Source organism: Euphorbia lathyris, chromosome 3 (genome assembly GCF_963576675.1).
Source record: "Euphorbia lathyris chromosome 3, ddEupLath1.1, whole genome shotgun sequence".
NCBI lineage: Eukaryota > Viridiplantae > Streptophyta > Magnoliopsida > Malpighiales > Euphorbiaceae > Euphorbia > Euphorbia lathyris.
Genome location: NC_088912.1, coordinates 92805725 through 92821935, shown reverse-complemented (window position 1 = coordinate 92821935; position 16211 = coordinate 92805725). Strand labels below are relative to the sequence as shown.

The following is a 16211-nucleotide window of genomic DNA, read 5'->3' as shown; positions in this document are numbered from 1 at the left end:
TAATCGTCGTCAAACGGCGCGAAGTCGAGGTCTGACATGATCGATAAAAGGAAAACAGAAGCAAAAAGCCGAACAAGGAGCAAATGTGAAAAGAAAAACTTACATGAAAAAGACAACACAGTGAAGTGACGGGATTAAGAGGTCAACGCCGGAAAAGAAGTAACGGAATTAAAAGGTCGACGCCGGAGAAAACGAAAGAGGGGAAATGCACAAATTCAAAAAACTTTGAAATAATCGGACAAAGACGAAGCGTCCCCTATAAAAAGACCCTAAAAGGGCTCTTGCTAGACCAAGGGGGAGGCATGTGATAACCCGCGAAGCCCAAAACGGGTTATACTCATTTCGCAAGCCCAGCCCATATTAAAGCCCCATGGGCTAAGATTGGACGGGACCCGAATGAAGGAAGCGGGCGCAGCGAGTAAACCGCCCCTAATTCCTAAACGGAGCGACAAGACTCCCACTCAGAACCACGTTCGTTGCCATGAAAACCACGAAAGGGACATGGCCTAAAAAGGGGGAACTGCCCTCAGAACGTGGCCCACTAAGGAGTAACCGCCCTCGGCGGTTACCCAAAAATACCTATAAAAGGCCTTAAGAATAAGGGAGGAGGTACGTTCACATTTTTTTCTCACAGAGCTATTGCTAAATTATAGACTCATCCTTACAAAAACTGACTTGATCGTCGGAGAGTTTTCCCGGAGATCCTGTCTCCGGTTTTGTTTTGCAGGTAACTCCGGCAAAGAACATCAAAACGGATCCAGCAAGTTATCAAAATCCGACCTAAAAGATACGGATCTGAGCAGACCGGACGAGTACCGGACTCATGTACAGGTCTAATTAAGCCTAAATTATTACTCACAAATACTTAACAATTAGGCTTTAGGTTTTACACGGTATCAGATACCTAAATTTAATTCGGTGGTTCCCTTTCTCTCACTCATAGCCTCCTTCAAACTTCGTCTTCCCATAATTGTTTCTGAAATTCTGTCGCCCTAAACAAGATTCTTCTATCTGTCATCGTATTTCTATCTGTTTCTGCAATTCTGTCATTCTAAACAACTACTTCTATCTATTTCTTTCATGCCGTTAAGTTACAACCTTATTCAAATCTTAAATTACCATCCTGAAATTGAATAGGAAGAGGGTGGCTGAGCTGAACCCTAGTTTCTGCCTTAGATCCTTATCCATTCTCATTTCTTAGCTTCTGAATTCGCATTAATGGCTAATAAAGTCATTAGAAATGTCATGTTCCCTCACATTCGATTACGTTTTCTTCATTCTTCTGGTCCACCATTACCCACCGCCGCAACTTCTTCACCATCGTTTAATGTTGATTTCCTCATCAATTCATGTGGCCTTTCGTTAAAATCAGCTCTATCTGTCTCCAACAAGTTTCAGCTCAACGACAAGACTCCACAAAACCCTCAATCTGTACTTCAACTCCTCAAATCTCATCATTTCAGCGATAGCCATGTCGCTCAATTAATTGTGAAATTGCCTCGAGTTCTCAGTTGCAGAATTCACGACAATCTCAAACCCAAATTTGAGTACCTCGACAAAATTGGCTTTGAAGGTGAGCTACTTCCCCGGATCATTTTGTCTAATCCGCATATATTGGAAATGTCTTTAGTTTCCCGAATCAAACCGTCTGTTCAGTTCTTGAGGTTGTTTTTAGATAGTGATGACAAATTGCTTGTGGCTGTGAAGCGCGCACCATGGTTATTGAGTAGCAATATCAAGATTCTATTGCAACCAAATGTTGATGCTTTAATGAAAGAGGGAGTTCCTGCTCATGTTGTGGAGAGGTTTCTAACTTTGCATCCAAGATCTATGTTCCAAAATCCTGAAAATCTGATTAATGCTGTGAATACTCTTAAAAATCTGGGCTTTGAAACTACTGATACAATGTTCATACATGCTTTTAGAGTGATGGTACAAATGAGTGAGTCAACTTGGAAGAAGAAAATTGAGGTGATGAAGAGTATGGGATTTAGTGAGGAGGATATTCTAAAAACTTTCAAGCGATTTCCACAATTTTTAGCTTACTCTGAGGAGAACATTAGGAAGACATTGAATTTCTACTTTAATACTATGAAGTTGGAGCTTGAAACTATAATTGTAAATCCCGCACTACTTGGGTATTCAATTGAAAAAAGAGTCCGTCCAAGGTATCATGTTTTGAAGGTTTTGGAGTCAAAGAAGCTGATAAAAGGGATCAAGGAGATAGTGTTCATAAAGATAGTTGAGAATAATTTTTTGGAGAAATATATTGATCAGTTCATAGATGAAGTCCCCAGTTTGTTGGAGTTTTATCTTGGTATGAAGGAAGGCAAAAGCTTGGTGCTTGATTTAGAAGAAGTAAGTTTTCCTTTGCAGTGAAAATAGATTAATAGTTCTATCTATAGTAATCAGAAGTATTCTTAAACTTCACTAATTATGGTTTTGGTAGGCTACTTTGTCTTTCAAATATTATTTTTATTGAATTCAATGGATATATTTTCGGGACTGATTTTAAAACTCTCGGTTGCATACTTATACCTTTATAGGAGATACTGCTAATGGGATGATAATTTTCGCTGAAAACCTTTCTTTAGGTAATCACTAATGTAGTATGGTGTGTATGCATCCAGGATATTCATTTTGTTGATCTCTGTGGTATTTGTCTCCATAGGATGACCCGTATTTGTGTCGTGTCAATCGGGTTGTCTATGTAAATTGTGCTTGCTTGTCAGATACTGTCACCCCTGTGATGTTTTGAGTAAATGGCATTGGTTTAGGAGCTGTTGGACATATTACAGAGGAGAGGAGAGGAGATAATCTCCTCTTATGAATAGAAGCTACTCATCAGCAGCAGTTGATATCATGATATCATTGCTTCTTCCAAATACAATGATATTGATATTTTCTTTCCAATTTCACTTGAGTGTTATAGATCATGTTTATATGATACATACATGCCATCAATATTCAATAGTGCATGTTTGTAATCACTGTTTTATTTAATATAGGCTTAATACATCATTTGCTCTGTGAACTTGTCCAAAAAGCTTGATTGGCCCTCTAAACTTTTAAAGTGTCCCAATAGCCCCTTCAACTTGCATAAAATGTTCAGTTAGCCCCTTGAACTTGCGTAAAATGTAATCAATTGATCACTCGGTTGCAAAAAAAAAAAAAGTAAATTAAATGCGGAAGATGTATTCCACGCATCTTAGAATGTTATTACATAGTTCAAAAATAGATTAAAAAGGAAGCTATTAATTGTTCAACTATAAAACTTGTCTTCGCTAATATTAAAACCGTATATCCCCAATCTTAGTTGTTTTACTTTTTTTTAAGACGCTTGCAATACATCTTCCGCATTTAACTTATTTTTTTGCAACCGAGTGATCAATTGATTACATTTTGCGCAAATTCAGGGGGCTAACTGAACATTTTATGCAAGTTGAGGGGGCTATTGGGGCACATTGAAAGTTCAGAGGGTCAATCAAGCTTTTGGACAAGTTCAGGGTGGTATTAAGTGTTTAATATATGATAATTGGTGCTGAACTCAAGTATCAGTTCAACACTAGTCAAAGTGTGCAAATTTTGAATTTTCCTTTAGGAAAACTTATCTAATTCTCATGATGCTTTCAATTGCTCTGTTTCCATGACTACAATAATTTGGTAATTGTTATTACTCCCTACCTTTCTTCTAAATTCTCAATAGCCCTCTATTGATATTTGGATCAACTGAAAGAAATACTCAGAACAGTGACCGGGTTTAGTGATTTGTTTTCTATTCTATGGGTTGCTCAATACCCTGTGATAGTCTGATACAAAAAGTTTTGGTTTCCAAAAAGCCTCTTTGTTCAGTTCGGTTTTATTTGGTTCAGTTTATGACCCAAGTTTCTTCCTTGGGGAGTGAAATTAGAGTATTTTATACTATGAGAGTAAAATTGAACTTCCTTGGGGAGTGAAAGTGACAGGAACTCAAACACCAAGATGAAAATAGAAAAGAGAAATGCTGATATATATATTGATATATAGAAGATAAACAATGATAAACAATGGATAGAACGAATGTTCTAATCCCCCAGGAGAAACCTCCCTCTACTAGGTAGAGCCACAGCAATGAGCAGCGAAACAACATTGTAAAACTTCCTTCCCTTCTCCCTTCCCTAACCCTTCCTTATGGTACTAATCCCTCATACCCTAGACACATGTACTAACATCTTATACCCGAAATACCCTTATCCCATACACCTCACCCCTTCTAGAATATTCCTACTATGGACTAGACTATTTTCTATCAGAAAGTGATTGTTTGAATTTGAGATTCTAAAGTTGTATGTATAAAAGAAATGCTTAAATCTTGTTACAATTGCTGCTATATGTACAAGTTAGAGCAGAGAAACAGAAAGGAAGAGAGTGGAAATATAGGTTGCATTTGAGAACTGGAAAGAGGTTTGGTTACTTGTATATTATATTTTATAATTTTTTAAAGTTAATAACTTAATATATAGTTATTGGAAAAAAGAAGGGACTCTATATTTATACCATTAGAATATATATCCGTGTTGATTTGGACTCTCCACTCGGTTATATACCATTAGAAATCTGGACTCTGCATTAGAAAATGAATAGAAATTTCTGTTTTGAATTTTCGTGGATTCTATTTTATGGGTTCTTGATTGACTTGAATGATACATTTATTAAACTTGCTGTGTGTTCGTTTTTAGGTACTCTAAAAGTTACTCTCACTTACCCAGCTAGTTAGGAAAGGCAGACAACTCATTCTGTATCTTTCATTTCAAATGACTATTAGAATTTTGGTATATTTACTACTCACAAAGTCTGCTATGGAGTAATGGGTTACAGACAAATTACCTTCTTTTACTTTTTTGTATTTCCTGTTGGTTTGGCTTTTATATATATATGTATGGGTAAATAATTTATTAGTTTCTAACTTTTTACGTATCTCACTAGTTAGTTGTCGCATAGCCAATATCAGGTATCGGGGTTGTGAAGAAGAGTGATTCTAAGAGGTTTGTGAAACGTCTAAAGTTGGATAGACTCATCAGAATTGTTTTTGACTGTTTAACTCCATTACTCAGCCAGAAATGCAAGTTGGTGTTCTTGAACTCGGTATTCGTCTTCTGCAAATAGTGGTAGAAGTGAGAAATACATCATTTTGTTCTGTGTTTTGAATTTTCCAAAGGTAGAAGTTTTTGTATTATGAGATTGTATGCATAAGCTTATGTTATCAAACGAGACGAGTTCTCAAAGGACAGAACTTGAGATTCTAAAAGTTGGCCATTTTGGAGAAAAGAATCACCATGGCTAGGAGCTGATTTCTATTTCTTATAAGTTATATCCAACTCCAATTCAAGTTTTGATGTTGGGTAATCCTGCATTTTGCAATTTCTCATTCATCCAGGATTAGGTGATATTCAATAGGCAATACCACATTCTAACATGAAAGAGTTATTTGCTCTTTGTTATCTGTAATATGAATAATACTTCCTGAAATTTAAAGTGTTTAAGAAGCTTATATGTTTTGGTTTTCTTATGGAATAAAAGAGAGACAATTTTCATTACATGTACCAATTTCTGAATGAACTATGAGTTTGCTCTCTTTCTCTTTCAAACTCTGTTTTGCACTCAGATAATGTTTACAACATTAGGCTAGATGAATATTCAAGTAAAACATGATAGCTACTGGGTTCTTGAGGAAGTAATTCTAGTTGTTATGGATGTGTTTGTTGTCTATTGCTTAATGCATTTTATGAAGCGCCTCACAAGGTTTCTATGGACTTTTACGGCAACTAGTGGGTGCTTAAACCCCTTTGGATCCGTCATTGACCGGAAGTTTGTCACGATTAGGGATTGACAATTTTAGAGAGAGAGAATCTGGATTCAGTCTTAGAGAGAAGAAATGTGTCATATCATTGAAAGGTTTCATCTATTTATACAAAATGAGTGCTAGAAAATTGAACTTGGATTGCTACTATCTAGGAGCTAATTACGAGCAACTCTAGTGGTTGCCAAAAGGACCAGTTTGTAATTTTGTAGAGACTTCTAACCATTAGAGTAGGAATTGTGATAGTCGTCAGACGCAAGAGGGTCGCTCAATTGGGCGAGTTTCCAGCCCAAATCCCATGAAATCCAATAACACGAGATGGTGTACACACTTGTAGTTGGAGCGTGGAGTGCAATTTCTAACCTTGAGCACAATTTCTAACCTTGAGCCGTGGCTTTGAAATTTGAGAAGATAAAAGAGTAATAATGGTGGGTTCCTTGCTTCACTATGCTCATATTTGAGTTTTTGAATTTCTTTCATATATATCAACCGAAATATTAATGTTATTTCTCGCGAGGGATTTTATGAATTCGCGATAGAAACATGCACGGTCAACTAAAATTGGATCATGTTTTCCTTTTAATTTAATGCATTTACCTTGTTCGTTTTTTTCAAATATATATTTCCTTAATATAATGCACATTTGTTAATTAAAATCGATTAAAACTAAGAGAAAATAAATTATATTTATGATATTAATTTTTAAATCCAATTAAATAAATTATTCAAATTATAAATATTTATTCTATTTTTTTTGGTAGGAAAGGAAAGAAAAAAACAAACAACAAGCCAAAACGCTTAACCCGGGATCAGTCTGGGAAACCTGACCCCCACTACATCATCCAAGACTAGAGGAGAAATGAACAACGGAGGAGAAGAAAGGATTGAAAGCCCCAACATCCTTGAGTGCCCTTCAACCGCAAGCCGGTCAGCAACACGGTTTTGCTCCCTATAAATATGAGCAAAGCTAAGACAATCAAAGGAATCTCCAATTCTTCTAATGCCTTTGATCAAATTTTGGCTATTCAGACAAATAGCATTGTTGCTTGAAATCATATTAACCTCTTCCAGGTTATCGGACTCCACCAGAAGCTTCTTCACCCCAGACTTTTAGCCAACTTAAGGCCAGAAAATATCCCCCAAAGCTCAGCAGAGAAAGAAGATCCAATTCCCAAATTCTGAAAGAAACCAGAGATCCACCTGCCATCATCATCTCTCAGGACCCCTCCTGCAGCGATTCTCCCGTCGATTAAACAAGAGCCATCAGAGTTAAGCTTAACCATGCCTTCCCTCGGTTTGCTCCAGCCGAGGAGCTGGACCTCCTTTCTCTTAAACGTCCTAGCCAATAAATATTTATTCTATTAAATATTGATAGATTTTTTTATTCAATTAATATTAATTTATTAATAATTTTTATTATTATAATAAAATATATTAATTGATTAAAAGTAAAGAAAATTAAATATTATATCGTGTGAGATCCATGATTGTGACTAACCACTAGAGAAGATTTTTTGTTAGAGTTGTTGTGTTGGGGAGAGTTGTTAGAAATTGGTGAGGTGGAGTAGTTGGAGGGTGTGCAACCCTCCAACCACTAGAGTTGCTCTAAAAGGACTAATTAAGGAGAGTCCATCTACCACCTAATAATAGAGAGGATTAATTTACAACCATAATTACACTTGTGTATTATTAACATACAACTGTTACACACTGATAGGGATTTCTGACAGAAGTAATTAGGGCATAATAGAGTTTAGAGAAGACAAGAATAGAGAAGAAGAAGAAGAAATAGAGAGATTGGGAGAGAATCCCAGAGCGTGGAGAAGAGAGCAAAACGGGAAGAGAAAGGAAGTTTTCATTAATATTCATCTAATATCCATACAATGCTAAAGAAGAGATTAAATAGGAAAAACTGGTGCTGACGTGACAGCGGTTACAAAATAGCTATTAAGGCAATAAAACAAGACAAATAACTATCTAAATGATATCTCATTAATCCCCTTTTAATTCCTACTCTACGTCGTGACAATACTCCCCCCTTTAATTCATTATTGTCTCCAAGAATGTACAAATGGCTGAACCGAGCTGCCAATATAGACGAGTGCTCCCAAGTAGTGTCCAGCTCTGCCACGCCATTCAGTTCTGTACTTATTTTAATATCCTGGTTGGAATCAACAGCTATATGGCATTTTGTATCTCTTCGACATCCATATATTGAAGGCTAAGTATTAGAACTTGAAGAGATAGCTTGCCCTCTATTTCTCTTCGCCTAGAAGGAAGTCCATTTACAAAGAACTAATGAATTACATGCTTACCAAACACATTAGTCATTAAAGTAAGAGGCGGGGGCGTAAATTCATGATAACCCATTGATTTCTTAGTAATTATGGTTGTGTCGAGTTGTTGTTGAATGAATCTACTGCCATAGTGATCAACATTGAACTCATAATATAACCAATAATGATTGAAGGCTAGACACTTAGTTTTGTCGCCCTTTAACTCCCCCAAGAGTGATGATGCAAAAATTTCATCCCAATTGGATCCTACATCCAATTGTCGAGGCCTCGTGATGTCCCATGTTAACTTCCTCATTTGACTTATGAAGTGCACATGAAAATTGATAGTTGTAATCATTCCTCCGCCAACAGTACTCTCGGTGTTGACCCCAATAGCCATATCAACATTCATGGTATGTGGGTCTCCTCCCTTTCCAATGAAAGCAAGTAACTCATTTTCATACACAACCATTCCTTCCTAATGGCAACAAGTAACTCTATTTTGAATGGAGAAATTGCATAATATCTCTACTACCATCGCTCCTTTTCTATTTTGGACCACTTCATCTTCAATCTTGCAAAAGGCCCAAATTTGTCAAGTGCCCGTAGAAAAAAATTCTCATCAACAATTTCCATTTATTGACAAATTTATGACAGTTAAAGTAGTTGAAAAGCTGTATAAAATCCTTGACTGCACCTACAATCAAAACAGTGAAAATATTTGGTATGAACATATCTACTGCTGAAATTGAAGCAAACAAACAAGGGAGCCGAACAAGGCAGAGGACACAAGGGCTACAAAGCCAATGGCAAGACCCTTCATAATAACAGCAGTGGTGTTTCTAGCAACATCAAGGGCATTCGTTAAAAATTTGAATTACGTGGCTTATGCCTGCTAACTCAATAAGTCTTCCAATATTGTCATTAACAAGACCATATTCATTAAGAGATAATCCAAATTCAATAGTGCTAAGCATCCTCAAGGTAGCTACTGCAATTCCATACATAACAAGGATGAAATTAACAGAACGGCCTAATGCAACGAAAAATTTGAGAATGACAGATTCATATCCCAGCAAAACATTTGCAGCTTTCACATTCTAAGGAATATTCCTGCGATTACAATACTCGTACTCATGAAGGCATTCCAGCTCCCATAACGCACCTAAGGCCATTCTTTTCCTTGTTTTCCAAACTAAAACAAGCTCCTCAGGCTTGTTCTGGCTTAGACTATTTGCAACATTTAATTTTGGCATAAAGGAATACAACAAAAGACGTTTTTCAACTTCATGTTGGAAAGTTGCATCCATTCGAAAACCTCCAATTCCAAGGATATCCTTCTTGCCAAAGTTTTCTTCCATCCGCTTCTTTTTCCCTCTTTCAAACGGATACAATAAATGATGAGGGGCAGAAGGTCTCTCTTGTCCAATTGGAGTAGTGCAAAAGGCTCAGAGCCTTAACATCAATTGAAGGATAAGGAGTCACACTCCTTGACAATGACAAACCAATAAGAGCAGCAAAACTATGAGTGGAAGATGGCCCAATAGTTTGACCAGCGGCTAGGCTCACATTGGTACCAAAACATAATTTGTCTGGAGTTTTCTGGTTGAACACTGAGAGCTGATGTTTCGGTTTGATTGGGGTGTTTTAGGCATAAAGTGAATGGGTGATTGGAGATGTGAAAGTCCGGTTAGGTTTCAGATTGTTTCGGGTCCAAATTGTAGTTGTTATTAAGGATTTGAATGGTGGTTTAGGTTGTAATTCTTCCCTATCATATTTGCCTTGGCTAAGGGCTGCTTGCAATGCTAGAAGGTAATAAGATATCTCAATATATTGGATTCAGTATCTAAAGGAATGATGAGACATGGTAGAGAGTATGACTCCGTAATGGAGGAGCTTACATTTTCCATTTGAAGTTTGCAGAGCTTCAAACTGACCCTCTTTTTCAACAGTGACCCCCTTCCTTAGAGAAGGAAAGTCCAACACATTTTCAGTTTTTCCTTGCAAACTGGAATTTGATGGCTCTAATTTCCTCTGAGGAATTTCATCAAACACTTGGAGTGCAGATGAAAAAAAGGTCTGAAACTCCTTAAAATTCTCGAATGGATTGAGCCAGTTTTGATAAGGATTTACAGATTGGCGAATGGTATTGTTCATGCAATTGCATAACATTCACTTTCCAATGTTGGTCTTGATAGTTTAGTTTTACCTTATTGGTTGGATGTAGCTTTAATGCAAGACATTGTTACACATATTGAATAAAGCTCCAATTTCATTTAAAAAAAATAGTAATTAGGATTGTAATATTTTTCTCTTTTGTTATTGAAATTAATTAGAAATAAAATTGCATCTTATAATTTTCAGATTCATAAAGAAAAATTTGGAATGCAGGTCAATATGTTTTTATTATGTTTGGAGAAGCGTAAATTTATTCTTAATGTATAAAATTGTAAATTTTATCGCTAACATTTTTTTATTCGCAAGATCGCATTTATCATTGTTTAACGAAAAATTTGAATAGATTGGTTTAATAATTATTTAATTGACACGGTGAATGAAGGACTTTCTCATACTGGCTCAAATTTTTAATAATTTTCTTTTATCACATAATAAATAGACTAAAATTAATTATGTTATTCATAACTAGTGTTAAAGAAAAAAACCAAAAAATTTATTCGGCTTTTTTTAAGATATGATTTAAGACTTTAAAAATATTATAATTTATATCATAATTTTAGTTGTTTGAATTGTTTCAATAATAATATTATTAAAATTTATTACTGGCACAATTTAAAATATATATTATAAATATAAATAATTATTTTATATTAAATCATTTTATATTATGATTTTTAGATATTATAATACATATTTTTTTATTACCTAAAAAATACAAATCCAATTAATTTCCTATTCATCTTCGTCTCCGTCCAGCTGGCATGTAATATTTCTTGCAACCTTGTTCATAATTTATCAGAATAGAGCTCAATGCTCTTTCCAGTTATAAAAATTATCTATAATTAATTTATTTCTCACTATAACATTAAATCAGTTTGTAGCTATTTTTCTTTTATTTTTATTTTGAAACTTATTTTTCATTATACTCGTAACTTAAACTGGTAAATTAGAAAATCAATTAAAATGATTTTCTATGGTTTTTTGCACAAGTAGAAAGATTGAGAACAAGAGTTACCAAAGCAAATAAACCAAAGTATGATTCAATATCAAATCTTAAATTACCATCCTGAAATTGAATAGGAAGACGGTGGCTGAGCTGAACCCTAGTTTCTGCTTTAGATCCTCATCCGTTCTCAGTTCTTAGCTTCTCAATTCGCATTAATGGCTAATCATTTCATTAGATTACGTTTTCTTCATTCTTCTTCAACGCTTTCTTCTGTTCCACCATTACCCATCACAACTGCAACTTCTTCACCATCTTTTACTGTTGATTTCCTCATCAATTCATGTGGCCTTTCGTTTAAATCGGCTCTATCTGTCTCCAACAAGTTTCAGCTCAACCACAAGACTCCACAAAAGCCTCAATCCGTACTTCAACTCTTTAAATCTCATCATTTCAGCGACACCATGTCGCCCAATTGATCGTGAAACGGCCTCAAGTTCTCAATTGCAGAATTCACAACAATCTCAAACCCAAATTTGAGTACCTCGTCAAAATTGGATTTGAAGGTGAGCTACTTCCCCATATCATTTTGTCTAATCCGGATATTACCAGAGTCTCTTTAGCTTCTCAAATCAAACCGGCTGTTCAGTTCTTGAGGTTGTTTTTAGATAGTGATGAGAAAGTTCTGGTGGTTGTTAAGCGCGCACCATGGTTATTGATTAAAAAGTTGAAGATTCTATTGCAACCAAATGTTGATGCTTTAATGAAAGAGGCAGTTCCTGCTCATGTTGTGGAGAGGTTTCTAACCTTGCATCCAAGATCTATCTTCCAAAATCCTGAAAGGTTGATTAATGCTGTGAATTTTGTTAAAAATCTGGGCTTTGAAACTACTGATACAATGTTCGTACATGTTTTTAGAGTGATAATACAAATGAGTGAGTCAACTTGGAAGAAGAAAATTGAGGTGATGAAAAGTATGGGATTTAGTGAGGACGATATTCTAAAAACTTTCAAGCGATTTCCACAATCTTTAGGTTACTCAGAGGAGAACATTAGGAAGACACTGAATTTCTACTTTAATACTATGAAGTTGGAGCATCAAACTATAATTGTAAATCCCAATCTACTTGGGTTTTCTACTGAAAAAAGAGTTCGTCCCAGATATCATGTTTTGAAGGTTTTGGAGTCAAAGAAGCTGATAAAAGGGATGAAGGAGTTTAAGCACTTAGTGATAAGTGAGAAGAATTTTCGGGAGAAATATATTGATCAATTTATAGATGAACTCCCTGGGTTGTTGGAGTTCTATCTTGGTATCAAGGAAGGCAAAAGCTCGGTGCTCGATGGAGAAGAAGTAAGTTTTCCTTTGCAATTAAAATAGCTAAATAGTTCTTTGGATAGTCTTAACTTTACTAATAATGGTTTTGGTGGGCTAATTTGTGTTTCACATGATATTAGTATTGAATTCAATGGATGTTATTTTGGGAACTGATTTGAGACTAACTAAAATTGAAGCAAAACATGCTGCTGATTGTATGATAAATTCAATGGATGTTATTAGATATTAGGTGTTGATTTCTTTATTTTCTAACCAAAAGAAAAACCTATTTGAGGTCATTGACTGTGAAATATGGCAAAGTGCAGAATGAATCAGATTTTTGTAGGATGCATACCCCCCATCACTAGTAAATAGTTCATGTTTGTAATCACTGTTTTATTTAATATATGAATGATAATTGGTGCTGAACTCAACAGAAATTACCTTCTTTTACTTGTTTTGTTAAAGTGTGCAAATTTTGAATTTTCATTTAGGAAAACTTATCTAATTCTCATGATGCTTTCAATTGCTCTGTTTCCATGACTACAATAATTTGGTAATTGTTATTACTCCCTACCTTTCTTCTAAATTCTCAATAGCCCTCTATTGATATTTGGATCAACTGAAAGAAATACTCAGAACAGTGACCGGGTTAGTGATTTGTTTTCTATTCTATGGGTTGCTCAATACCATGTGATAGTCCGATAAAAAAGTGTTGGTTTCAAAATGCCTCTTTGTTCAGTTCGGTTTTATTTGATTCGGTTTATGACCCAAGTTTCTACCTTGGGGAGTGAAATTAGAGTATTTTGTATTATGAGAGTAAAATTGAACTTCCACAACCACAATAACTTTACAGGAAAAGTTTGCATGTATAAAAGAAAAGCTTAAATCTTGATAGAATCAGAATCAAGTAATCTTGTTACAATTGCTGCTATATGTACAACAAGTTACAGCAGAGGAACAGAAAGGAAGAGAGTGGAAATATAGGTTTTGTTACTTGTATAATATATTTTATATTTTTTAATGTTTTAATGGGATTTATGTCTTAATGAAATCATTCAATGGCTTGATGGATGCGTGGCTGTTAATAAGGATGTCAAAAAATGGAATTTAGTTTGATCAAGTTACAAATGGGTTACATGGATTAAATGGTTTCTCTGAGTGCAAATGGGATTTTAGTTGTTTGGGATCTTCACTGATTGATTGTCCAAGGGACTATGTGCTTTCTCCTTGATTCTTGGAGAACATAAGCATAGTTGTGCAAATAGTGGTAGAAGTGAGAAATACATCATTCTGTTCTGTGTTTTGAATTGCCATAGATAGGAATATGAGTGTGCGTACCAGAATTGACAAGCTAAATGTTCTAATGGACAAAGGTGAAGTTTTTGTATTCCGAGATTGTATGCATAAGCTTGTGTCAGCAAACTCTTGTCTACACAGGAACTTGCGATTCTTAAAGGTATGCTTTCTGTCCTAAGAGAAGAGAAGAGAAGAGAATCGCCATGGCTTGAAGGTGATTTCTAATTCCGACAACTATAGTTGTTTGAAGAGAGGAGAAAATCAATGTAGTTCTTCCTGGTAACATTTCCTATATCCAAACCCAGTTATAATATTTGATCACGATGTTTGATTATAATTGTTCGTTGAGCATTCATGTTTGACAATGCTGAATATTAAAGGTGTGACTGATTGGAAGGAGATTTTTGGTGTTTTCATGGAACGAGGGAGGGGAGACCGACTAAGGCAGTCCATCCCAAGGCTAGGTTGCCTGATAGATTGTTTTGAGGATGCACCCCGCCTTTGCTTGATGGTTTCGACACCCGTCGGGGCATCCTCAAGCCTCCTTGTCTATGCGCTTAGCTAGTAAGTTGTTGAGGAAGTAATTTTGTTGTCTAGGGATTTGGTGTTGGTTGTTTATTTGGCTAATTATATATGAGTGATTCTGTCTCTTCTCACCCCTCTATCTTTATATGTGGACACTATATTTTTGAAGTCTTAGTTTAAGGTCAAAATGGGGTACTCTTAATTTGAGTAGAGCATCAATTTTTTAAGCCTAGCCCATATGGGTGAAATCAAAGGCTAACTTGGTCCAAAATTACTCTACGTTGTAAACGTTGCGGACATTTTACGATTTCTTATGTTAGAGGTATATTTTCACTTTCCAAAAATGTTAGATGCAAATTTAGACCTTATTCTTATTATACAAGTAATGAATTTGTTTGTTTGTTTGTTTTTTTTTTTTTTTTTTTGAGGATTTGATAGGTTACTACCAAAAGTTCATCGGAAGCTACGGTAAATTTGCTAGACAAAATTAAATAAGTAGGATGGAAACTTGTTTTACTATATTTCTTGTAAACTTTACCAACAAGTACAAACACAAAATTTACATGTATTAAATATAAACAATTTGTTAAAGGAGTTAGAACATTCTTATGTTGCGATTGGTCCAAAAACAAATGCCAAGTGTGGTTGTGTTTTTGCCACAATCTGTTGAATCAATTGGTTATTTTAAGCAAGTTCGAAGGGTAAATAAAACTTTTTCGAAGTATACGAGACATTTGAATTTTTTGACAAGTATATGGACTAAAGATGTATTAAGCCACTAATAAAATGTCCAAACTTTTTTTTCATTATAAATGGCTTGGAAATTTGAATAAAAATTTATATTTAATCAATGCATATTGTAAAGGGAAAAATACAAGACAAAAAACATTATTAGGTTCTGATTTTTCATTTTTTTGGTTCATTAAGTCTTTAATAATTAAAATGAGTAATTTTGAACATAAAATTTGGTTAATATACTGGTAATTTTTCCATAGTGATATGTTTTCTATTCTACAGGAGTGATTACACGGTGTTGGTTGATACCCTTAGTAGATTAAGGATTGTGCATTGATTTTTTTTAGATAAGGGGTAAAAATATTCATATATTGACGGTTAGAAGCAATTTTATACTAAAGTTTAAAATTGTGCAATTTTTATCCTTAACTTGATAGCTAAGAATAGTTTTACCCCTAACATAAAGTTGGATCAATTTTATATATCCTTATAAAACAGAGATATTTATTATTTACTCTGCACAAGTAGTCTATAAGTGGGAAATAAAAAAAAAAGATTTCACATTTTTTATAATTTAATAATAGGATAAGGTGTAAAATACCTCTAACGTTTACAATCAAGAATAATTTTACTCCTAGCATTGGCAGTCAAGAGCAATTTTACCCCTAACGTTGATAAGTTGGGTAAATTTGAAAAATAATTAATCAAATTGTTTTCTTAATCATGAATCTGGCCATCTATACATTATATATATATGCTTTATTTTATCACTAATTAGTAACAGATCACAAACATACAATTAGATGTGAAAAAAAATCATTTTTTTAAATATACAGTATTTGTACGAGTTGGACAAAAAAATTTCAAAAATTTCACCGAATTTAAAAATATTAATATCTAATTCAATTATTAAATCTGAAAAATATGATTTTTTTTTTTGTAGAATAAAGAATAAAAAAGTCTGTATTGTATTGTAGAATGTTGTCTGAATTTAACCTAACTTGTCAACATTAAGGTAAAATTGATCTTAGTTGCCCACGTTTTTTTTGAAACAAAATGATATTCATTCCTTAAACCGAATCAGCAACAGTAGTCTTCTGC

At 34.6% G+C, this 16211-nt stretch overlaps 2 protein-coding genes across 7 annotated transcripts; both read left to right on the top strand.

Moving 5' to 3' along the window:
* Positions 1–904: 904 nt before the first annotated feature.
* LOC136223609 (transcription termination factor MTERF8, chloroplastic-like) lies at positions 905–5576 on the top strand. 5 transcript variants are annotated; one of them, XM_066011711.1, is made up of 3 exons: positions 905–1573; positions 1676–2358; positions 4981–5576. In XM_066011711.1, the coding sequence occupies exons 1-3, from the start codon at positions 1219–1221 to the stop codon at positions 5143–5145; spliced, it is 1203 nt and encodes a 400-aa protein (XP_065867783.1). In that variant the 5' UTR covers positions 905–1218; the 3' UTR covers positions 5146–5576. The 5 variants fall into 5 exon arrangements, with proteins under 5 accessions (XP_065867783.1, XP_065867782.1, XP_065867784.1 ...); XM_066011710.1 differs by having other exon boundaries at positions 905–2358; XM_066011712.1 differs by having other exon boundaries at positions 905–2358; positions 4966–5576.
* A 5680-nt stretch (positions 5577–11256) lies between these two features.
* On the top strand, positions 11257–14811 carry LOC136224927 (transcription termination factor MTEF1, chloroplastic-like). 2 transcript variants are annotated; one of them, XR_010686691.1, is made up of 3 exons: positions 11258–12587; positions 13992–14129; positions 14231–14811. XR_010686691.1 is itself a non-coding variant. In XM_066013352.1 (2 exons), exons 1-2 carry the CDS (start codon positions 12000–12002, stop codon positions 14073–14075), a joined length of 672 nt encoding a protein of 223 aa, XP_065869424.1. In that variant the 5' UTR covers positions 11257–11999; the 3' UTR covers positions 14076–14811. The 2 variants fall into 2 exon arrangements, 1 of the variants encoding a protein (XP_065869424.1); XM_066013352.1 differs by having other exon boundaries at positions 11257–12587; positions 13992–14811.
* The last annotated feature ends 1400 nt before the right edge of the window (positions 14812–16211 follow it).